Source organism: Echinops telfairi, unplaced genomic scaffold (assembly GCF_000313985.2).
Source record: "Echinops telfairi isolate 266 unplaced genomic scaffold, ASM31398v2 ScPeMD7_9;HRSCAF=40, whole genome shotgun sequence".
Classification (NCBI taxonomy): domain Eukaryota; kingdom Metazoa; phylum Chordata; class Mammalia; order Afrosoricida; family Tenrecidae; genus Echinops; species Echinops telfairi.
The window spans coordinates 51,753,199-51,777,524 of record NW_022103906.1 but is presented as its reverse complement, the minus strand read 5'-3'; the positions used below and the strand labels follow the sequence as shown (position 1 = coordinate 51,777,524).

At 41.4% G+C, this 24,326-nt stretch overlaps 1 protein-coding gene across 2 annotated transcripts in view; it reads left to right on the top strand.

Annotated features, from left to right (window-relative positions):
* Window positions 1–10,002: 10,002 nt before the first annotated feature.
* The window catches only part of MTMR7 (myotubularin related protein 7), a 154,563-nt gene continuing 140,239 nt past the window's right edge, over window positions 10,003–24,326 (top strand). For both annotated transcript variants that reach the window (XM_004696168.3, XM_045286553.1), the window contains exon 1: window positions 10,003–10,104. In XM_004696168.3, the coding sequence (XP_004696225.2) occupies window positions 10,081–10,104 (24 nt within the window). In that variant the 5' untranslated portion in view covers window positions 10,003–10,080. The remainder of the gene's footprint in view (window positions 10,105–24,326) is intronic.

Sequence of the window (24,326 nt, the reverse complement as noted above, 5' to 3'; positions counted from 1 at the left end):
TAGTGTCTGTTCTCTAGCTAAACAAAATAGAAGGAGAATCCAAATCCACATCTGCCGAAGGAAGAGTGCTACGAAGCAGAGATCAGACATGGCTCTACTCCCCTTTTGTCTTATTCTGTTTTGACACTATTGAACCCTCCCATCACACTTTTACATCTCTGCTAGTTCAATAATTATTTTCAATGGCCATGCAAAATTCACAGACAATACTCACAGTTACAGGGTTACAAAATGTTAAAGGAAAAAAAAAGAATATAGTTTGTTTGCAATGCCTCTTCTCAGTCAGGCTGGCAGGTCTCTCTCTCTCTCTCTCTCTCACACACACACACACACACACACACACACACATCTGCAATCTCTATGGTAGTTATATAAACTGGTGTCAATTTCGGACTTGAGAGGATTAAGAGTGAAGGGGTGGAGTCTAGTCTGTCAATCAAGTCATAGCCAATGAGGCCTCTGTGTGGGCATGGCCGTCTCCCGAGGATTCTCAGAACTCTGATATTCCTCTTTGGAGGCAGGAGACACTCTCTTTCTAGACATAGCAGCTGACAAGACACATGGAACTACACTAGTGCCCTGAGATGTAGAAGGTACATGGAGACCCCTTCCAGCACTGAGATACTTACAAAGCCACTGGATCCACAAGACTTCCCACCCACTGGCCTGTGATCTTCCTGCACTCGGCATCATTGCAAATGTTTCATGAGTCTGAAGAGGACTTTATAGATTGGTATCAGACATATGGGCTAATATCAGACTTATGGACTTGTTCTGAACTAGGCTGGGATTTTTTCTCAATATTCTCAATATTCAATTGCTCTTGTATATAAACCTCTTTCGTATACACATATGAGTGTCTATGAATTTGTTTCTCTAGTCTACCCAGAGTAACACAGTCTCTTAGTAACATAATACCTGTGCCTCATTCTGTGGACCAGGAAGCCTGCTCATTACTCTGCCTCACAACATCTGCGCTGCTTCTCTGCTCTGTCTCATGGTCTTGGTGCTTTGGCCTTTTGACACCGCTGCATCTGCCACTTCAGGCAGGGATCTCACACATGCTCCACTGATGATTCTTCTTTCCTAATGGTCACAGGATTCCTCTTCCTGCTTCTGTGATGCCAATGGAATAACAAAACTGATCCCTCCCCATGTCCTGTACACTTTATTTGCCTACTCTCACCTAGTCACTGGGTTGGAGTTACAAAGACTTTGGAAAGAAGAGCCCTATCAAGAAATTGTACTTCACCATGACAGTCAAATGAATTTTGACTCATGATGACTCCAGGCAACAGAGTAGAACTGCCCCATAGGGTTTCCTAGACTTCAGTTTCAATGAGAGTAAAATACCAGGATTTTCTTCCTCAGAGTCTCTGAGTGAATTTGAACTTCCAATCTTTCAGTTTGCAACTAAATGCTAAACCATTGCACTGCCAGAACTTCTTGAGCAAAGATATAGAAAAGCAGAGGCAGGATATGGAAAGTGATTGGTAGGCTAATTGGTATATTAAAAAAAAATGTATTTATTGAGTACCTATTAAGTGCCAGTAACTTAACTGTGTATAAAAGAAAAGAGAGGGATAAGATATGGCTGAGGTTGATGGACATTGGGTCTCTACTCAAGTACTTCCTCAATGCAAGAACATTTTGTTCTAATAACCTGGCATTCTGTGATTCTCACCTCCCAGACATGATTGCTGAAGTCAAAATGGGTGCATAAGCAAATGTGGTGAAGAAAGCTGATGGTGCCTGGCTATTAAAAGATATAGCGTCTGATGTCTTAAAGGCTTGAAGATAAGCAAGCAGCCAACTAGCCGAGAAGCAACAAAGCCTACATGAAAGAAACACACCAGCCTGTGTGATCATGAGGTGCTGACAGAATCAGGTATCAGGCATCAGAAGACCCAAAACAAACAATTATATCGATGCAAACTATGAGGGTCGGAGTTGAGACCCAAAGCCAATCTGTAGACAATGGAACATCCCCTCACAGAAGAGTCACAAGGAAGGAACGAGTCAGCCAGAGTGCAGCACAGCACCAACAAAACACACAACGTTCCTCTAGTTCTTTAATACTTCCTCCCCCTACTCTCATGACCCCAGTTCTACTTTACAAATTTGGCTAGACCAGAGCATATACACTAGTACAGACAGGAGCTCTTGACACATGGAATCCAGGATAGATAAACCCCTCGGGAACAGTGTGTTAGACAGGGTTCTCTAGAGAGATAAAACCAGATTGCTGATAATTTTATATATATATTTATAAAGATAGATATATATAACACAAGAAATGAACTGTTAAATTATAAACAGATAGTTAGATATATAACACAAGTAATGAACTGTTAAATTATAAACAGATAGATATATAATACAGGAAATGAACAGTTAAATTATAAAGCAGTACAAATGGCTCAGTGCAACTCACTCCCATGAGAGAGTTGTGAGACCCTAGCAGTCCTTCAAGTCTTGAGGGCCATCCGGGAGTCATCTGTAGAGAGAAAGAGCTAGGCTATCCCAGCACAGGCAGCAAAACAGCAGGCAGGTCACCAACTGTCAGCCAGGTCACCAACTGTCAGTCCTCTGCTCCACAGATGTAAATTTCAATCATGTGGTCTTAAAGGGACCTCACCTTACAGCGACACAGTCCACAGGCTAGGCATCCCACAGGTAGTGTAGCCTGTAAATTGAGGCACAGAACAAGCAAGGCCGCTGCACACTGGCTCGATGATCAAAGAACGAGACACAAGAAAAGTGAGGCTCACTGAGCCATTTATCTCTCCACCCTTCAATTAATCCCACTTGTGTTTATTGGCCAGGCTGGCACAATAAACTAACTATCTCAAACAGTAATGGGAGTAGTGATAACATGAGGATAGGGGGAAAAGGGGGAGAAATGGGGAACCGATCTCAATGACGAAGGTATAACCACACCCCTACCCCCACAACAGAAACATGGGTGAAGGGAGACAGATGATGGTGTAAGATATGAAAATAATAATTTATAATATATCAAGGGGTCATTAGCTGGGGAGGGTTGGGTAGGAAGATAAAAAAAGAGGAGCTGATACCAAGGGCTCAAGTAGAAAGAAAATGCTTTGAAAATGATGATGGCAACATATGTACAAATGTGTTTAATACAATTGATGCATGGATTGTTATAAGGCCTGTAAGAGCCCCCAATGATATGATTTTTTTAAAAGAATAATATAAATAATTTGGTTTCACCAAGAAAAAAAAAAGGTATGACAGAGGTTTTAAAGCCAGCATAAGAAATTGGTACTTAATTCAGAAGACTATCACAAACCACTGAAAAATTTGAAGCTGGATAGTAATATGATTATCACTTTTTATGAAGAGTAACTTGGCTGTAAAGCCTAATATTCTAGCCATGAAAAAATAACAAGGATCTGAACTAGGGCCATGTTCATGAAATAAGAAAGGATATGATGGATTGAAGGGATGTTGTAGAGCGGGAATGTACATCTGTCTGGATATGGGGCCCAGTAAGACATGGACAAAGGCATATTGATGGGTCAGTGTTAGTTAAGCATTAGCTCACTAACTGAAAGGTCAAGGAGTTCGAACCCACCAGCTGTTCCATGGGACAAAGTTATGGTTGCCTTCTCTGTAAAGATCTACAATCCCAGAAACCCTACGGAGCCAGTTCCACTCTGTCCAATAGGGTTGTTATGAATCCGAATAGAATCAACTAAATGACAATGGGTTTTATTTTTTTTAGTAAGAGACTGACAGCTCCATGGTTTAGAGCCATAGTGATTGTATCCAACTAAAGAAACAATGACTCATTGGGGAGGATCTATTAAGGTGGAAGTTAATAATAGTAGTTGATATTATGAGAAGTACCTTGAAGGTAGGGACTGTAATTGCTTTTTCTCATCAATTGTGCCCAGTACTTGTCACAATATAAGCACTCAATAAATATTTGTGACAAAATATATTAGGCATTTGAGCTCACTGTGTTGTCACAATAACCCTAGGAAGAAAATATAGTTATTTTCAATTTTCACTATCAACTATTTTAAATTTTGAACCATCTCAGGCATATAGAAAATTATAGGGTATAATGTAATGAACACCTATATGCCTATTCATCAGCCTAACAAAACATTGCAGATATTATCATTATCCCCACTTCACAGGTGAGAAACAGAGGCTTTTAGAACTTTCTCAAGGTCACACAGCTACTAGGTGCCAGATGCAAGCCTGTTTGCCTCTTAGCTACTTTTGGTTTGTGACATGTGACTTAATGATGGAGCATCCAAGTAGGTGTCCTTGCAGGTAGATGTAAATGCACGTATAATATCCATGATGAAGCAAAATTAATTACTAATGGCTCTTCCAGCCATTTCTCTGTAACTGTCACCAAACGATTGGGTAGGACCATGCAAATAAGCTGTGGAAGACTCTAACTGAAGGATTGGCCAGTGTCACTCTTCCTCTGATTATAAGAGAGCCACATCACAAGTAAGAACCGAGGGACTGCCAAGAGAGAAGAGCCACCAGCTGAGCGCATGTGCGATTTCCGCCTGAAATGGTGGAGGCAGCAGAGGACGAACACTGAGACAGACCAGAGGAACTGCACCGTCAAGACCATGAGACAGTGAGGCAGATGGGCTTCTGGACCCACACAACAAGGCAGAGATTATGTAGTTATAATTTTCTTTCCCTCTCTCTCTGCAGATATAAGCTACACTGGTTTTGCTTCCCTAGAAATCCTAGCTTAAGACAGTCACAACTGTAAATAAGAAGAAAATAATGATGATAATTCACTCTGATTATATGAAGGGACTTTACCCCAAACTTCTCCACATTATATCGAAATGAGCCAAGACAGAAACAGAGTCCGAATCAGAAAATGAATCATGTCTTGGAAGGAAGCAATTCTAGAGAGCTACAGCAGATATTTTTCATTATGGGAAGCCACTGATATTTACAAGTTGATTTATTACCGTAGCACTGCCTTAGCTATGCTGACTTTATGAAGAAGAGGATTTGGTGAGAGAGTCAAAATAACAGACTGTCTGTACCTTTAGTTTTCATATATATATAATATATATATATTTTTTAAGCGACTTGGTGAAGTTTTTAAAGAGCTTTAAGGACACACAGTAAATGCCAAACTTGAACTACTACATGACATCTTCTGAAGAAACGTTTGTCACACAGATATTCTAGTTATACATAACATCGCTACAGGAATTTTTAAAAGCAAAACTTGACATTGACTGGAAAGTATCCCAAAATCCTGTGGTCTTCAGCAGCCTGGGAAGATCTGGATTCTTATCAAACACTCTTTCGGGAACACTTACAGTTCTCGAGGGGCATGAAAAACTTGCAGCGAAGTCCAGAAATGTTTCCTTGGGGCATGGTATTATGAGTGGTTCCCAGTTCAATGACACATCTCTGTGTGGGGAGAAGGGTTCGTGTCTCTGTATGAGCCCCGCCAGAAACAGATACCCAGCCTGATGGACTCAGAGCTATATTTGGGGTTCTTCCTGGTTTAAAAAAATAACATGTTTTCCTTCAGGATTTTTAGATACTTCATACACTTTCCTTTACTTCAAAGCATCAATGTCTTCTTTGGTCTGGCTCAATGCTGGAGATAAAGCATAAGCCTTCAGATGATTGCCAGCAGCTCTGCCCATTTTCTGAGGAATTAAAAAGAAACCCTACGGAAGCATGAAGATTACTTACTGTACTCTGTGAACAAGCAGGGTTGTAAAATAGTCTCTGTATTTTGTTCTCCCTCCAAGAAAGCTCCTTGCTCAAGCCCAAGTCCCTGATGGCAGACCATGCTGTGCTGTATAGTCCCTTTCTACTCCCATCCATTCAACCATCCTTTTGATGGGTGACAATTCCCATATCAATATTTCTCTCCCTGCCTAAGGTATTGAGGAAAAGGGGAGGCGGCCCTGTCGGACGTCCTCTGGCTTTCAAGGAAGAAGGAGACACCAACTACACATTAGGCTAAGACCGAGAGCCACTAGCGGCATGCTTCCACACACTACCCTGCTTTTACCTATTCTGACACCAACCAACGGTTCTGCCCAACATTGTCTGATGCATTTCATCATCTGTTGCAATGGCCACACACAACACACAGACATCATTTGTGACTATGGGGGTTTATTAGGCAAGTTTACAGATTACCACACGTCAGGATTAAAAAAAATATTAAGGATACCGTCTTTGGTCCACTTGCTTCTAATATGAAATCATCTAAAACTTCAATTTTATCTTCATTTGTCATGATTTTTTGTTCCAGTTGTTGTTGTTGTTCCAGTTGTGAGACTTCTTGTGTTCTTAACACTCAGGTGTAATCTACGGAAGGGTGTAGCGCTTTATCTTCCTAATTAGGAGCATCAGGGTGTCTCCATTTTCAACAAGCAGCGCGGTGCCAGCTGAGGGCAGGCTTTTAATGAGTCTTTCTACAATCCTGATGCCACGTTCTTCTTCCTAGTGTCCAGTTTTCAGATTATTTGTCAACCTACTGACTGAATAAGGTGAAATGGTACAATCTTCTGGTATATCTTTTCCAATTCTAAACCACAAACTAACCACTTGTATTTAAGTGACTGCCTCTTGTCCATCTTCATGAAGTGTTCCGAAAGTCCATTCTTCCTAATGTTATCCATAACTCGTTCAGATCCACACAATTGAATGTCTTTGTGTAGTTGATGAAACATGGATAAACAAGCTCCCTGCTATTCTCTGCGTTCAACCTAGATCCAGTTGTCATAGCAATGCTCTCCCTTCTTCTGTGTCCTCTTCTGAAATAGGTCAGAAATACTTATATGCAAATATTATTCACCAAAGTAAACTCCCAGTGTTTAGTTGCTGGTGGAGAGATTGAAACACCTTGAAAGTTTATGATTCCATTACCATTATCCTAGTTCAGAATGCATTCAGACAATGAAGAATTCCTAGCATTAATGGACTTTGGAGGTCACAGTAGCTTTGCGATCATGTGTGACTTTGGACCAATGCTCCAGCTCTATTCCTAGTGTTCTTCAGTGACGAAGAAAGTACCCTCTGGGCCAATGACCTCATATACAAAAGGCCCGTCGCAGCACTTGCCCTCCCGCAGCCATGTGCGGATGAAATCAGAGATGTCTGAAGGACCTGTGAATTTTCAAGTAAATGGAACACTTCATTCTTTAGATTAACATTTATTTGGAAGCATGTAATGTGCCTATCAGGCACAGCTAAAAGACTCTGTGGCCAAAGAATTTACCACAGAGTTGGAAAAAACTAAGACTAAGTTCTATGAAGATTTAAATAGATATCACTCCAAAAACAATAGTTTTATGACATTTCAGTTATGGTGGAGCTCAAGGCTGCAACAGAGACATATTAACCATAAATCCAAACTCAATGCCCTCCAGTTGATTCCAGCTCACAGCGAGCCTGTACGATGGAGTAGAGCTGCCACTGTGGTTTTTGGAGACTGTAACTCCTTTTTAAAAAAAATCACTTTATTGGGGGCTCATGCAGCTCTTACACCATCTATCCATCCATCCATCGTGTCAAACACATTTGTACATATGTTGCCATCATCATTTTCACAACATTTTCTTTCTATTTGAGCCCTTGGTATCAGCTCCTCATTTTTTTCCCTCCCTCATGAATCCTTGATAATTTATAAATTATTATTATTTTTCCATGTCTTACATTGACTGATCATGTCTCCCTTCACCCACTTTTCTGTTGTCTGTTTTCCTGGGTTATATGTAGATCATTGTGATCGCTTCCCCCTTTCTTCTCCCCCCCCTTCCCCTTCCCCTCCTGGTATTGCTACTATCATTATTGGACCTGAGCGGTTTATCTGTCTTGGATTCTATGCGTTTCCAAGTCTTATCTGTACCCATTTACATGCATTGGTCTAGCTGGATTCATAAGGTAGAAGTGAGGTCATGATAGGGGGAGTAGGGGTAGGAAGCATTAAAGAACTAGAGGAAAGTTGTATGTTTCATCAGTGCAATACTACACCCGGACTGGCTCACTTCTTCCTTGTGACCTCTCTGTAAGGGGATGTCTAATTGCCTACAGATGCGCTTTGGGTCTCCACTCTGCACTCCCCTTCATTCACATTGATGTGATTTTTTGTTTTGGGTTTTTGATGCCTGATACCTGATCCTATCGACACCTCATGATCACACAGGCTGGAGAGCTTCTTCCACATGGGCTTTGTTGCTTTTCAGCCAGATGGCGGCTTGTTTATCCTCAAGCCTTTAAGACCCCTAGATGCTATATCCCTTGATAGCCGGGCACCATCAGCTTTCTTCATTACATTTGCTTATGCACCCATTTTGTCTTCAGCGATCTTATTGGGAAGGTGAGCATCACGGGATGCCAGGTTATGAGAAGAAAGTGTTCTTGCATTGAGGGAGTACTTGAGTAGAGGTCCAATGTCCACCTGCTACCTTAATACTAAACCTATAAATATATGCACATAGATCTATTTCCCCGTCGTCATATAAAAATGTATTTACATATGTATATGCCTGTATTTAGACCTATATAAATGTCCTTTGCCTCCTAGTTCTTTCCTCTATTTCCTTTTACCTTCCTCTTGTCCCACTATCATGTTCGGCCTTCATATGGGTTCAGTAATTCTTCTCAGTTACATTGCCCTTGATTAAGCCCTACCAGGCCTCCTACACCCTCCTCGGCATCTATTTTAGATCACTTGTTTTTCCCTTGTCCCTGGGTTTATTAACACCCACTTCCTTTCCCCTGCCTCCCCCTCTCCTGTGTCCCCCTGGAATCATCAGTCCTGTTGTTTTCTCCTCTGGATTGTTTATCCTGCCTATCTTATCTAGATAGATATGCAGAGACAATAATAAGCATAAAAACAAGACAGAGCAAAACAAAACAACAACAACAAAAAGAAAAACCTCTAAATAATTCTAGGTCTGTTTGTTGACCTTCAAGAGTGTTTTCCGTTGAATATAATGGGGTGCCATGCCCTGGCCCCAAAGTCTATTTTTGGCTTTCCCAGGGGACTTCACTGCTTTGCTCCCCTTGCTGCTCCATTGCACCCCCTTAGTGTTTTGCCCTGGTGTGGCAGGATCAGATCGGGCACAATTCCTGCACTGTACCTCCAGTGCTGTCCCTCAAAGTGCTGTGGGTCAGTGAGGGATGTCGTGAGACTGTAACCCTTTATGGGAGTAGAAAGCCTTGTGTTCTCCCATGGGCCTGCTGGCTGTTTCCAACTGCTCACCTGGAGGTTAACAGTTCAACAGACGGAGGCCATTCACTTGCTTTGGCTTTTACCAAATGGCTTAATACTAACACCAGTAATAGCCTTTACTATCATAAATGGATAACAGATGCATTGTATTTACATCTTTCAGTTCAGTTAGAACTAAGATAATTAGCAACGAGCATCCAACACCGTGCCAAAGAAAATCTTCTCTTCTCCCAGAATCCCACATTGATGTGAGATGCCTGAGTTGACAGTGCACCTACTAGGGAGCTATCAGTGTTCTCTGTGGTCTCCGTCCTCAATCCAAATGTTCTGGCTACTTCTGTGCCAACCTATATGGGCCTCACTGAAACAGGAGTGCCTGGGGCAGTCTTCTTCCTTTTTTGCCTCACCCTGAAGTCCCACCTATTTTCAGGCGCTCTGCAAGAAGGTCAATGGGTGGTGTGGCGCAGTATGGATTTCCCCTTTCTCTTCCAAGAGGCCACACCCAACACAAGGCCTTCATTGTGTCTTGGGGAACAGTAGTCCCACAGTATTGGGCTGCTCGCTGCCCCTGTTACATGAAGCCAGTGGCTCCTGGCCATCTGGGCCACTGACGAGGTGGAGCTGCTTCAGGAGGGATGGGAGGAGGAGTGGAGGCGCGCACTCTAGGGCCGCGCGGGCGCCCCAGATCCCGCACGCAGGGACACGCGCGGGCGCGGGCGCGGACGCACCTGAAGGCGGGGCCAAACCTCGCTCTGGGCCCGCGAAGCCCCCTCCCCCGGGCCCTTCCCGCCGCGCTGCAGCAGCGGGCAGGTGCGTGAGGCGGTGCGGGTAGAGGACTGTGCAGACGCGGACTAGCCATGGAACACATCCGCACGCCTAAGGTTTGTAGCAAGAGCGCGGGCGGCACAGCGGAGGGGGCGGAGTGGGCGGAGGGAGATGATAAGGCTGGAGGCCCATCTCCTAGGGGACCGGGCCGAGCAAGGACCGCGGGCCAGGGAAGAGGAGGGGCGCAAGAGCATCTCAGGGCTAGCTGAAGGGGCTGGCCTTGCTCTCACTGCCTCCCAGGCCTGGCCTTGGCTGCAGCCGCATCAAACCTCTTGTCCTTGGGAGATGCGCAGTGAGCCTCGATTGTCTGCCGGTGAACAGATCCACGCTTCCTTTTTGTCCTGGTATATAGGCGTTATTGCTGTTGGCTGCTCTCAGGAGTTGAAAGGAAAACTACTCTATGATGACAGGTGGAAGGAAAAATGAGCCATAGGCTGTTATAGGTTTAAAATACTCAGCATCTTCTTGAATCTCTGGGTCCTTTAGAGTCGCTCACCTGGGCCGTCCCCATCTTGTGACGAGGAGCCGCAGTGAACCGTCCACAGAGTGGGTGATTAGTAACCCTGGTAGGTAGAATGAGGGCATCGATTCTTCACTGATCATCCTTTTCCGGGTCTGATTCAATCTTAGAAGGATACAACTTTCCGATGCATGGGTCTTAAACAACACTAGCTTTTGCCAGTCCACAAAAGCAACCGCCCCCCCCCCATCATCCCAATGAACTCACAGAAAACCTTGAGTTTTGTGCCAAGCCTTCTTATTTGTAGTTACTTTGTTCAGATACTTTAGGATGAAACAAACAAACAAGCAAAACATTCTTGTCTTATAAAAACCCTAAAGCGATGAAAGAATATATTTTAAAAGCCTATTGGCTATGTCTTATTATTGTCATCACAGCTTGTTGGGTTTCTAGGATGATCTCATGGTCAAAAATCTAGGCCTCTGACAGAGTTTGGGAGTGACCAGAGCCCAGGCAGCCCTAGGAATTTCAACCAATTCACAGGAGGCGATTGCTTTACCTTATGTCCAGCAAGAAGGAATTCTTCCTCAATTCTGGAAAGATTCCGAAGCACTTCTTGGTAAAAGCAGCTTTTAAATGTTCTCTTGGGAGTGGAAGAATAAATCTTTTAGTTTGCTGGACAACAGCAGTTTCCACAGTAAATTTAAATGGCATTGATTTTGCTCTATGGAATTAAATTGTTGCTTCACAATCAGGCAATTGAAAACTTAGAAGAGAGTGCCATCAACCGCAAGAGAGGTGGCTGTAAGCTTTCAGGGCTTAAGTGGTATTAAATAATTCAAAGGGATGAATTCACTCATGGACCCCCTCTGCCCTTGCCCAGGACATCCTTTCTTTGGAGGAGGAAAGGGGCTATATGACAATGATCTTTGAAGTCCATTTCAGCAATCAGGGTGTTAGGATGACTGCCATTTGGTGTAGCAAATGAATTTGAGGAGGAAAGACCTTTTCTAGTGTATATACAAACTCACCTTGGAAGAAGCCATGTGTGTAAAGGTGAGTGGCAAGCAATATTGTCATCCTTACTTTTAGAATTGTACACACACACACACACACACACACACACACACACACACCCGCCCCCCCCATGCTCTCTAAGCATGTTAGTACTTCAGAAATTCTCTATCAGGAAATGGAAAGAACTAGAGAAAACATGAGAATTATCTGAAATATCACTGAAGGTCATTCCCATTTAAGATAATGCAGTTAAAAAATACCTGAAAGCAATAGAGAACAAGACCACTTACAGAGCACATGCATAAAATACACATATAATTGTTGATGGTCATGTTCATCTTTATCACTTGCCTCCATTGCACCCCGCAGGAATGGAACAGGTAGATTGCCTTACATTTCCTGGTTTCCTACCTTGGGTGGCTTGCTATGATTACAAACCAAGTTTGTTTATCTTATCCACTGTGAACGGAAAGCAACCTTATAAATAGCAGGTTTTTGTTTTAAGAGAAAAAGAAATGTTTGCATATATGAGGTACACTTGCTTTCCTAGTACCATAAAAAATCATTCATTTACTCTTTTTAAAAACTGTGTAATATCCATCACAGCCTCTGTGTCTTGTTTCAGTCTCTGCGGTGTAATTTAAGGAGACAGATGTATGTGAATAATCTGGAACGCCTTGCACATATTTTGTTTGGAGCCTGTGTGATTGTGTTTAACTGAAGGTTTCATCATATGCTAAGCAGGGTACTCCTCTCCCAGAATGGATCATATACAGAAGAAAAAGGAGAGGGAGGAATGTGTCAAGGACGAGCTAGTTTGCAGCTGGAAGAAATTGAGGACAGCCATATGCCTTATCTGCACTCATCATAGTAAATCGTTGGGCGTGCACTTCACTGCTTGGCTTCGTTCCGTACTTCAAAACCTTGTTTGGATGAAATTATTCTGCCTGAAGTTCAAGGACAATTTGAGTTCAAATACTATAGTATTATGAAAAAGTTTCCAGGACCTTAGAGTATCTGGAAGTATCTGTGGGAGATGGATAGGTAGGACATTGATGTTAATGTGTCTATAATCCTGGGTGAGTAATCTCTAGTTTCTATGTATGGGTCTTTTTGGTAGATCCCTTTTCCACATGTGAATTAAATTACTTTTAGCGCGTGTGCATAAAACACATAATTGTTGATAATCAAGTTCATCTTTATTATTTACTTCCATTAGACTCTTGTTCTTGAAGAGGTAGGTTGTCGTAGTGTTTGTGGTGTCATATCAAAGTTTGACTTTGACATTGTTATGAATAGACTTTGAAGATGCCTCCCTCAGCCTCATCTGAGCCATTATTCTGAAAGCCTTCAAATTGGTCTTCTAGACACTTTTGCTCTTCTTTCACCGCTTGTCCGCAGAGGAGCCTGACTGATGGTTTTAGGTATACATGGATAGTGTCACCTCTCTGCTGAAATTAATAGGTGACTTCCCATTGTATCCAAAAGTAAAGTGAAAATCTCCAATCACCCCTGAGACCTCAGTCCCTGCTTACTTCCCCTGCCTCGTTTTCTGAGACTTCTTTATTTCCTGTCCGCCTTCTGGCCTTCATAGGTTTCTCAAATGTACCTCATGCTTTTGCTACCCTGGGCCTTTTGCACTACTGTTTGGGGGGACAGTCATATTTTCACTTTGAAAAAGAAATTCATTTGTCTATCGAAGGAGTAGAAACATCTAAGCAGAGTTTGGATGACTCTTGTTACCGAAGCATTCTGATCATCTGAGGAGAGAGCACACTAGAGCCATATTTGAACCGCAGGCCAGCGAGGCTGCTTCATACACCTTGACTGCTGAGAATTCGCTCTTTCCAGCCAAGTCCATATGTTCATAGGCAGCTCAGACCACTGCAGCTTCCCTTGGGAGATTGCCCAAGACACCAATCCTCTTTCTAGGAAATTATCCTTCAAGCGTTCCATGCTCTGTTGCCTTCTCTCTAATCCTTCCCTTCTAAGTCAGCGGTTCTCAACCTGTGGGTCGTGACCCCTTTAGGGTCGAATGACCCTTTCACAGGGGAAGTCAAGGGGATGCTGCAAAAGCAGGTACCTACACTTTCTCCTAGATTATGGGCTATAGTACAAACATTTTTTATTACTGGGGAATGACAAGTCATTTTTTTTCTGAAAGGGGAACATTGGGCCAAATAAGCTTAGGAGTCTATGCTACAGAGAGTCACTCAGATGGAAGCTACTTGATGGCAGGGTACAATTCAGTACCCACCTTGTTAGTGGTACACAGTACACAGCCATGTCTTTGTGGCTTTATGGTAAGCGTAAAAACCAACCTGTTACACCTGCGTTGATATCCACACATGACCATCCCATGTGCTACCAACTCCAACCGCTCCCTAAGCGTTTCTCGGCCTTCATCTTTAGGAAGTAGATCGCCAGGCCAAGCTGATACGGTGCCACTAGGTGGGCTCAAACTGCCCACCAGAATTTTAAAGGAGAGAATAATACTTCATTCTTTCATTGCCTTTGAAAAATCATTAGTGAGGCTTTTTGACTATTTTGTGACTTCTCTGGATTATCTGCTTTGTGCGTTGATAATAATCGGTGATTTGAGTTCATGCATCTTGCATGTCTTTCTAACTGCATAAGCGCCTTATTGAGATGCATAGCCCATGGCATGGGATTCACTCGTTCGAAGTGGATGACTGCTATTTAGTGCATTCACAAAATCCCGGGAAGATCTCCACCGTCTAATTCCACACTGCTTTCATCACATCAACCAGAAACTTCATCTCCATTAGTTACTCTCCATTCTAACTCTCTCCCTACCTCAAAAGGCCCACCACTCTACCTGAAGGATTTGCTTGTTTTGGACAGTTTAAGTAAATGGAGCCATAGAAAATGTTGGGGTCCTTTTTTGTGTGGGGGCAGTACCTCTGGGTACTTTCACTTACCATGATAAATTTTTAAGGTTTCACCCAAGTTGTTACACGTATCATTACTTCATTCATTTTTATTGTTGGAAAATATATTGTATTCCATTCCTCAGTCTATGGACATTTGGGTTGCTTCCATTTTGAGGGCTGTTATGAATCATGTTGGAGTCCCAGTGGCATTATGGTTACACATTGGGCTGGTAAGTGAAAGGTCAGTAGTTCAAAACCACCAGTTGGTGTTGCCTTAATCATGAAAACAGTTCATGATATATTCTGAAGTACAATACTGTGTGTGATAAGACAATATCTATATGCCTAGCAAGACAGCTTAATATGTCTATTATTATGATTTATGCACCAATTGCTAAAAATCAATGATGAAGAAATTGAAGAATTCTACCAACTTTTTCCATCTGAAATTGATCAAATATATAATCAGATGCATTGGTAATTACTGGTGATTGCAATGCTAAAGTTGGAAGTGAGGAGGAAGAATAATGTACACGTGAAAACTGCATAATCAATGAGGAAGACTTGACAACAAAGATTAATAACACCCTTTGCCTCTGAGGCATCGGGTCCCTTGTGTTGCGGTGTAGAACTGCACTCCAAAGGGTTTTCCTGGTCCTGATCTTTTGGAAGCAAATCGCCAAGTTTCTCCTGAGTGGGTTCAAACTGTCATCCTTTCCACGAGCCTGTAGCTCTTTGTGCCACCCAGAGACGAATGTTGTTGAGCTTCCTTGAGCTGCTTATTAGGTATTGGTATAAGAACAACTGTGAGGATGGTGCAAGACCGAATAGTGTTTAGTTCCGTTTTACAAAGGGTTGCTATGGATCGGAACCGACTCGATGGCACGGAACAACAACAGCATATCCTCTTTGGAAAAATGTCTACTCGCCCCCTGGGCTCATTTTTTCAATTCAATTGTCCTTTTATTTCTGAGTTACAGAGTTCTCTATATATCATGTAGACAAGTCCTTCATTAGGCATGTGATATGCAAAATGTATGTTCATTCTTTTTTTTAATGCTCTCATTCTTTTTTTTTCCCTAGCCCTAGCCCTAATGCTCTAATTCTTGATGATGTCTTTTGAAGCACAAAAGTTCAATTTTGATCCAGTTTAATTTACCTATTTTTTTCCTTTCGTTGCATATGGTTTTGGAATTATATGTATATATTTATGTATATGTTTTTAATCTTATAACCTATATATACATCTATGTATATATTTTCCAAGCACTTAAAAATTATAAAAGTATTACATTATAGAAAATTTAGATAATTCAAAAAAATCAGAAGAAAAATAAAAACAATGCATTATCTCCACACCCAACAAAATTACTGTTAGTAGGTATGTACTATCAGCCCTTTTCTCTATATTTAAATGGAAGCGTAGTTTAAAGGTAAATTGTATGAATTTATAAATCTTTCTAGGTGTGTGTATGCGTGTGATTTTAGAGGATGGTAAAAACCTACTTTTTACATTTCATATCCAAACCTAATCCACTGCCATTGAGCCGTTTCAGATTCACAGTGACCCTTTGTAGGGAGTCAGAAGCTATAAATCTGAATGGGAGCAGAGAGCCTCAGCTTTCTCCAAAGAAGCAGCTGATGTGTTTGAATTGCCAACCTTACAGTTAGCCTAAATATTTTTCTCATGTTGTGAACATTCTTCTGAGGAGTGATTTTCCTTAAGTACAGTTTCACTTTGCATGGATGCACTCCTGTTACAGAGTTTGAAAGCGATGCTCATGAGTCTTCTTTTGCACTTTTGTTTCTATCTACCTTTCAAAGGATGATTAGATAACAAACAGCTCTGAAAGAAGGGAATAGTGTTTCTCTCAGTGGCTGATGAAAATTAGATTGTTGTTCAAGCAGATACTGATTTTTCTCAGGGAGAAAAATTGGATAGGTTTGCTAATATCTCCCTTACAAGATTGCGATTGTTGTTTGTGTTGTTGTTGTTAGGTGCCATCGAGTTCAAACTCAAAGTGACCCCAGGTGCTGTGGAACTAAACACTGCTCTCTCCTGGGCCATCCTCCCCATTATTTCCATATTTGACTCAATGTTGAAGGTACTGTGTCAATCCATCTTGTTGAGGGTCTTCCTCTTTTTTGATGCTCTACACTTTACCAAGCATTATGTCCTTTCCCATAGTCTGGTCTTCCCTGACAGCATGTTCAAAGTACGTGAGATTGAGTCTCACTGTCCTTGTTTATAAGGAGCATTCTGGCTTTACTTCTTCCAAGACAGATTTGTTTATTTTTCCAACAAAGTATTTTAAATATTCTTTACCAGCACCATAATTCAACTGCATCAACTCTTCTCTGATCTTTCTCATTCATTGTCTAACTTTCATCCGCATATTAAATAATTGAAAATACTGTGCTTTAGGTCAGGTTCAACCTTAGTCCTCAAAGAGATAATAACCTTGCTCTTCAATAAAGAGGTCTTGTGCAGTAGATTTCCCCAATACTTGTTTGCTTTCTTGATTGATGCTTCCATGAGTATTGATTGTGGATCCAAGCAAGATGAAGTCATTTTCTCTATGTATCATTTCTCCATTTATCATAATGTTGCCTATTGGTTCAATTTTGTTGAAATTTGCACTGAAGGCTGCAGTCTGTGATGTTCACTGGTAATTGTGCCAATTCCTCCTGGCTTCCGGCAAGAAGGAGTGTAATTGTGTAATATGCATATGGAAAGTTATAATAAGCTTTCCTCCAATATCGATGGTACATTCTTATTCACATAGTCTAGCTTCTTGGATGATTTGTTTGGCATATAGATTGAATAAGCAGAGTGAAAGGATACAACCCTGACTAGTTCCTTTCCTGATATTAAACCACATAGTCTTCCCTTGTTCTGTTTAACGGACCACCTCTTCATCCATACACAGGTTCTGCATGAGCACAATGAACTGTTCTGTAATTCTCATTATTTGTAATGTTATCCTGATTTTTTTTAGGAATTATACAGTTGAATGCTTTTGTATAGTCATTAAAATAGAAGTAAACATTTTTCTGGTATTCTTATGAATGTGGCTTGACTTTCTGGTAGATCCTTGTAGATATACTGCTGCAGCCATGGCTTACTTGCCTTCAGCAAAATTTTACTTGGATGTGATGTTAGTGATATTGTTAATAATCTCTGCATTCTTTTGAAACAGCTTTCTTTGGAATAGGCACAGATATAATTCTAAGTCCATTGGTCAACTAACTGTCTTCCAAATTTCTTGGCTTAACCAGTGAGTGTTTCCAGTGCTTCATCAGTTTTTGAAACATTTCGATTGGTATTCCATCAATTCCTGGAGCCCTGTTTTTCGCTAATGCCTTCAGGGCTACTTGGACATCTTCCTTCCATACCGTCAATTCTTGATCATATGCTGCCTCTTCAGATGGTCGAATGTTGACTAGTTCCTTATGGTACACTGGCCTTGTGTATTCCCTCCCTCTTCTTGTGATACTTGACTGCACTGTTCAATATGTTTCCCATAGAATCGATCCTTGAACATTGCGATGACAGTCTTAATTTTTTCTTTAATTCTTTCAGATTGAGATTTGCTAAAGTTTTTCTTCCCTTTGGCTTTCCAGTTACAGGTCTTTGCCCATTTCAGTATAATATTTTACTTCGTCTGCTTAAGCTAACTTTTGAAATTTTATGTCCACTCTTCTATTCCCTTAAGCTGCTCTATAGTCAGAGCAAGTTTTAGAATCCCTTCTTAGAGTTTCTTCTGGCATCCATTTTAGACCTTTCTTTCCTGTCTTTTAAGTAACCTTTTGCTTTCTTCATGTATGATGAGCTGGTTGTCTGTTCCTTGGTTTTTATTGTTCAGTGTAGCAAATCTGTTCTTGAGATGTTCTCCAAATCCGGATGGAATTTACTCAAGGTTGTGTTGTTTTTTCCTTGAGTTTTTTTCCTGGGGCTCATACAGCTCTTATCACAATCCATCATATCAAGCACATTTGTACATATGTTGTCATCATTTTCAAGATATTTTCTTTCTACCTGAGCCCTTGGTATCAGCTCATTTTCCCCTCCCCCACCCTTCCTCACTCATGATTTAGAAATTATTATTTTTTTCATGTCTTACACCGACCGCTGTCTCCCTTCACCCATTTTTCTGTTGTCCATCCCCTTGGGAGGGGGTTATATGTAGATCATTGGGATCGGTTTCCCCTTTCTCCCCCCCACTTCCCCTTACCCTTCTGGTATTGTTATTCTCATTCTTGATCCTGGGGGGTTTATCTGTCCTGGATTCCCTGTGTTTACAGCTCTTTTCTGTGCTAGCATACATGCTCTGGTTTAGCCAGATTTGTAAGGTAGAATTGGGGTAATGATAGTGGGGGGGGGGCGCAAAGGAAGCATTAAGGAACTAGAGGAAAGTTGTATGTTTCAATGGTGCTATACTGCACCCTGACTGGCTCATTTCTTCCTTGTGACCCCTCTGTAAAGGGATGTCAGTTGTCTATAGATGGGCTCTGGGTCTTCACTCCACTCCCCCCCTCATTCATATTGATATTTTTTGTTCTGGGTCTTTGAAGCTTGATACCTGATCCCATCAACACCTCATGATCACACAAGCTGGTGTGCTTCTTCCATGTGGGCTTTGTTGCTTCTCAGCTAGATGCCTGCTTGTTTATCTTCAAGCATTTAAGACCCCAGATGCTATATCTTTTGATAGCCAGGCACCATCGCTTTCTTCACCACATTTGCTTATGGACCCATTTGTCTTCAGTGATCAGCATCACAGAATGCCAGGTTATTAGAACAAAGTGTTCCTTTGTTGAGGGAGTACTTGAGTAGAGGCCCAATGTCTGTCTGCTATCTTAATATTTAACATATAAATATATGTATATAGATCTATTTCCCTATCATAAAATATATATTTACATATGTACATGCCTGTATTTAGACCTCTATAAATATCCTTTGCCTCCTAGTTATTTCCATCTTAAGTTTTTTCAATTTTCTTCAGTTTCAACCAGAACTTACATATGAACAATTGGGGATCTGTTCCACAGGCAGGCCCTGGCCTTGTTTTTGGTAATACTATTGAGCTGCTCTAGTGTGTCTTTCCACAGATGTAATCAATTTGATTTCTTTGTAGTCTATCTGGTGAGGTCCAGGTATATAGTCACAATTTATGTTATTGAGTAAAGGTATTTCAATGAGGAAGTCACTTGTTTTGTAAAATTCTATCATGTGTACTTCATTTTTATCCAAAAAAAAGTTGAACTATTTTAATGTAGCTAAATTCATAAGTATTTTTCTCTATGTCTCGTGCCATGCGTAGGAAAGCCATCTCCACTTTGAGAACAAATTTTCTTCTGGTTTTTTATGGTTTCATTTAAAATATTTTTTAACTCTGTAATTCGTCTAGAATTTGGTTTATGGTGAAGTTATGGCTCAAACCTTTTTTGCAGCCCCACCGCACCCCACAATTATTAGCTAATACTAGCCACTGTGTCTGAAGTCAGTGTATTTTGTTTCTCATTAATCTGCTTATGTTTCCCCAAGGTCCAAAATATTGGAGCTCTAAAATATGTTTTTAAAAGGAGGTTCCCCATATAGCAGAGTTAAAAGCTTTATAACAGCAAATAACAGAAAAGTCTGATGTGCATGTTTTAAACAACAAGAAAACTGCTATCCACTTAGCTTGCAAAACTCTCTGAAGTAAGGTAGCCCATGGCTTGATTAATTGAGGCCTAGGTTTTTTTCCATCTTCCTCTCTGCTACCTGCAGATTTGACAATTTCTTTAGACCAGCTTCCCTTGTCCTTGCACTATAGTTGCCACAGTGTTTGTGGTGCAGTGGGCTACAAGTTGGACTGCTAACTGCTAGGTGAGCAGTTTGAACCCACCAGCTGCTTTTTGGGAGAAAGATGAGGTTGTTCATTTCAGTAAAGATTTATAGTCTTAGAAACTCACAGAGGCTCTTCTACCCTGTCCTATAGGGTTGCTTTTAGTTGAAACCAACTAACTGGATGGCCGTGAGTGAGTTTTGAGGTCAGCTTCACATCGTACATCAGTTTGTGCTTGCAGTGGAAAAGGAGGTAGACTCTTGCTTGTGGTGCGCCATTTGAACAAAACAGAAACAAAAATGCACGTTCCAGCACTGAGATTAGTGCCCTTGTAAACAAGGGGTTTAAAACAAATAAACTTTAAAAAAAAAGGAATTTTCTCGAAGTCTATCAGCTGATTCCCACTCATGTTTCATACGTCAGCATTGTATTAGATGCCATCCTGAGCAAATCACTGGCAAGGAGAACGGAATAACCATCATTTGCATACCTGCTGTGTGCAGCTGGAACTGACTGGATTTCTGCCAGCGGGAAGGAAGGGAGGAGATGGCTTTGGGATAGGCAATGGACCACGGGCACGAGAGGACTGTGGGTGTCCTGCCGCCCTCAGTTGCTGTTAGATGCTGGCAGGTGGATTCTGACCCAGTCACCCTACGTACAACAGAACTGTTCGACCCTGTGCCATCTCACAAGTCTTCTTATTTTTGAGCTCATCGATGCAGCTGCTGTGTCAATCCATCTTATGGAAGGTCTTCCTATTTTCTGCTGCCCTGCTACTTTACCAAGCATGATGTCCCTTTCCCAGGGACTGGTCTCTCCTGACAACAGATCCAAAATATGTGAGACAAAGTCTTGCTATCCTTGCCTCTAAGGAGCATTCTGGCAGTACTTTTTTTTTCATTAATCATTTTACTGGGGCTCATACAACTCATATCACAATCTATACATCCATCCATTGTGTCAATCAAGCACATTTGTACATTTGTTGCCATCATCATTCTCAAAGCATTTGCTTTCTACTTGAGCCCTTGGTATCAGCTCTTAATTTTTCCCTCCCTCCCCACTCCCCCCTCCCTCATGAACCCTTGATAAATTTTTATTTCTAAATTATTTATAAATTAATAAATCATATTCTTGTAAATTTTATTATTTATGAATTATTATTATTTTGTCATATCTTACACTGCTCGACATCTCCCTTCACCCACTTTTCTGTTGTCCGCCCCCCAGGGAGGAGATTATGTGTAGATCCTTGTAATCGGTTCCCCCTTTCTATCCACCCCTCCCTCCACTCTCCCGGTATCGTCACTCTCACCACTGGTCCTGAGGGGGTCATCTGTCCTGGATTCCCTGTGTTTCCAGTTCCTATCTGTACCACTGTACATCCTCTGGTCTAGCCGGATTTGTAAGGTAGAATTGGGATCCTGATAGTGTGTGTGTGGGGAAGCATTGGAGGAATTAGAGGAAAGTTGTGTGTTTGTTTCATCGTTGCTACACTCTGGCTGTACTTCTTTCAAGACAGATTTGCTTGTCCTTCTGGCAGTCCATGGTCCTTTGAATAGCTCAGAGGAATCCTTATTTTCTTGGGTGGATTCCTGAATCACTGAACTGAATTTTCATTAGACATGTTTGTACAATATGACCCCATCTCCCTGGACATTATATTTTGGACCGGAGTAGAATAAATGACCTTGACTGGGCCAAAGCTCTTTCTATGGGAATCTGGAATTGGAGCAGAGACAAGAGCTCCAACCAGACCTGTAAGAGAGGAAGTTGAGACTCGTGGATGGGAGCCTGCCACGGTGTATGCTAGGAAGGAGAAATTCAGGGGTAACTTTGAAAATGTTACAACCCAAAACACTAATGTCTGTTTTATTATTCTAATTTTATATTTAGATTTTATCACAATTTCTGTTTGCTTCATTGCAGTCAATAGTTTGTAGCACTCCAGCTTTTAGTTTTGCCCATTCTTTAATATTTAATGGTTTATAAACATCTAGACGAGACCACTTGAAAGGTCTTTCACAGGCTTATTGACAAGCACTACCCTCTTCCTTTCTGCCCAAACTTTGATCTTATAGAGTGCCCACTCCTCTCCCAAGTAACTCAGGGGGAAATAATGGTTAATCTAGAGAGTGTTGTGTTAATCCCCTGTACTGTGCTGATAACTGATTTAGGAATGGGTGTGTAAACTTGCCTTGACCAAGGAGACTTGTTGAGAAATCTGCTCTCTGTCCTTGTACCTCACTGTGCTTCTTAAAAGTGTAGTAGGCAGATATGCAAATCACCTTGATCTTTGATGGTCTCCTTCAGCCGCATCTTGGGACCATTCTATCTCAGAATTTCTTTTCTATGAGATCATACTTTTCCTTGTTTATTCCATTTTGAGTTGTCAGAGTAATACTCCAAGGATCTAGTGATCTTTTTATAAAAATAAGGTGCCTGTTTTAGCCTGTCTTGAGAAACAAATCCTGTAACACTCATATGTATAAGAAAGCTTTAAATCAAGAAATAATTATATGTCAAGAAGACATCCATCCCAGTCCAACTCAGGTCCCTAAGTCCGATGCTAGTCCATAAGCTCATGTAGCTGCTGGCCGGTGATGCAGAAAAGGGAAACAGGAAGCTCACAGGCTGGTGGATGCAGAGTCACATGTATCCAAGGTCAGTGAAAACATGGCAGGGCACTGACAGCTGTCAGGGTTGGGTAGAACAGGTAGTGTCCCAGCAAACAGGTAGAGCAAGGGACAGAGAGAGAGAGAGAGAGAGAGAAACGTGCCCAGTTTCTTGGCTTATAAGAAGGCCACCCCAAGGTCAGACCTGATTGACAGGTTGTATTGACTGGTGGCACCTCTTAAGAAAGGACTGGCAATCTTTTTATAAAGATTGTTAAGTTGTTGTTATGTGCCATTGAGTAGCTCTGACTTGAAATTTTGCCCGTTGGGTGGATTTTTCTTAACCATTGCCCTTCAAGGAGGTCCCTGAAAGGGCCTGCCACTGTCCACTTGTGATGGAGCCTGCATGCTCTACAGACCCATCTGTAAAGCAGGTATAACTTTTCTTCAGCCAACTGATCATAAGGACCCTCCTTGTAGTCATAGGTGTTGACTGGGAGAGGGAAGTTAGTGTGATAGAAGTGGATATCATGGGCATTTGGGCTACTTCTTCATGTAACTTATTTGTGCTTCTGGCCCTGCCTGAGTCCCATCTCTTAGGTACCACTTCCATTTAATGGCATAGTGCTGCTGTGCCTTCCCAACTTTGTGACTCTAGATCAGACCATACTTAGTTTGCTGTGGGCAGCTCAGGCCACATGGTAACTTGGTAGCCATGATTAGATGTTCCATTTCTACTAAGGCTAAATAAGAAGCCATAATTGGTGTCTCAAAAGGCAAGCGCTTTGCCTTAATGTTATATTGGATGTAGATCACACCCCTGTTATATTTGCCTTCATATACTGGATGCAGGCCACACCCCTAAGAAATCTCCTTTTCAGCTGAGTGGCTCCTCATAGATGATCTCATTATGGAGGTGATTACATGACTATGTAACTTCCCACCTACATCATAACAGCCAAATCAGAGAATCATTGACACACAACCTTAACCATCACATGCACCTATACAACGACACATATTTTTTGTTTTTTATTACAAAATTATATAGGTTGTGACTTTTTCCAAAATTGTGCTTAATTCTTGTGTATTTCATAGTCATCTTTTACCTTGACCAAGTATTGTCACCCAAACTTACAATTACCTACTAACTTAAATTAAGGTGACCAGATTTTAACACTGGTAAAGCGGGACACCATTGATGTGGAGGGGTGGGGAGTGAGGGTTCTTGATTTAAAATTTGGTCTAAATGGAGCAACAAAAATTTTCAAAAAACGCAAAAATAGTATTGTAATATATTTTAAAAATTTCAACATAAGTACAATTTACAAATATAATACATTAAAATTATGTATAGTATTATTTTATTCTTTGGTATATTTCTCATTTAAGTGAATTTTTTTTAGTAGATTGCTGTCATTGTTTAAAAGGTCATGAAAATTTTCACAAGAATTTGTT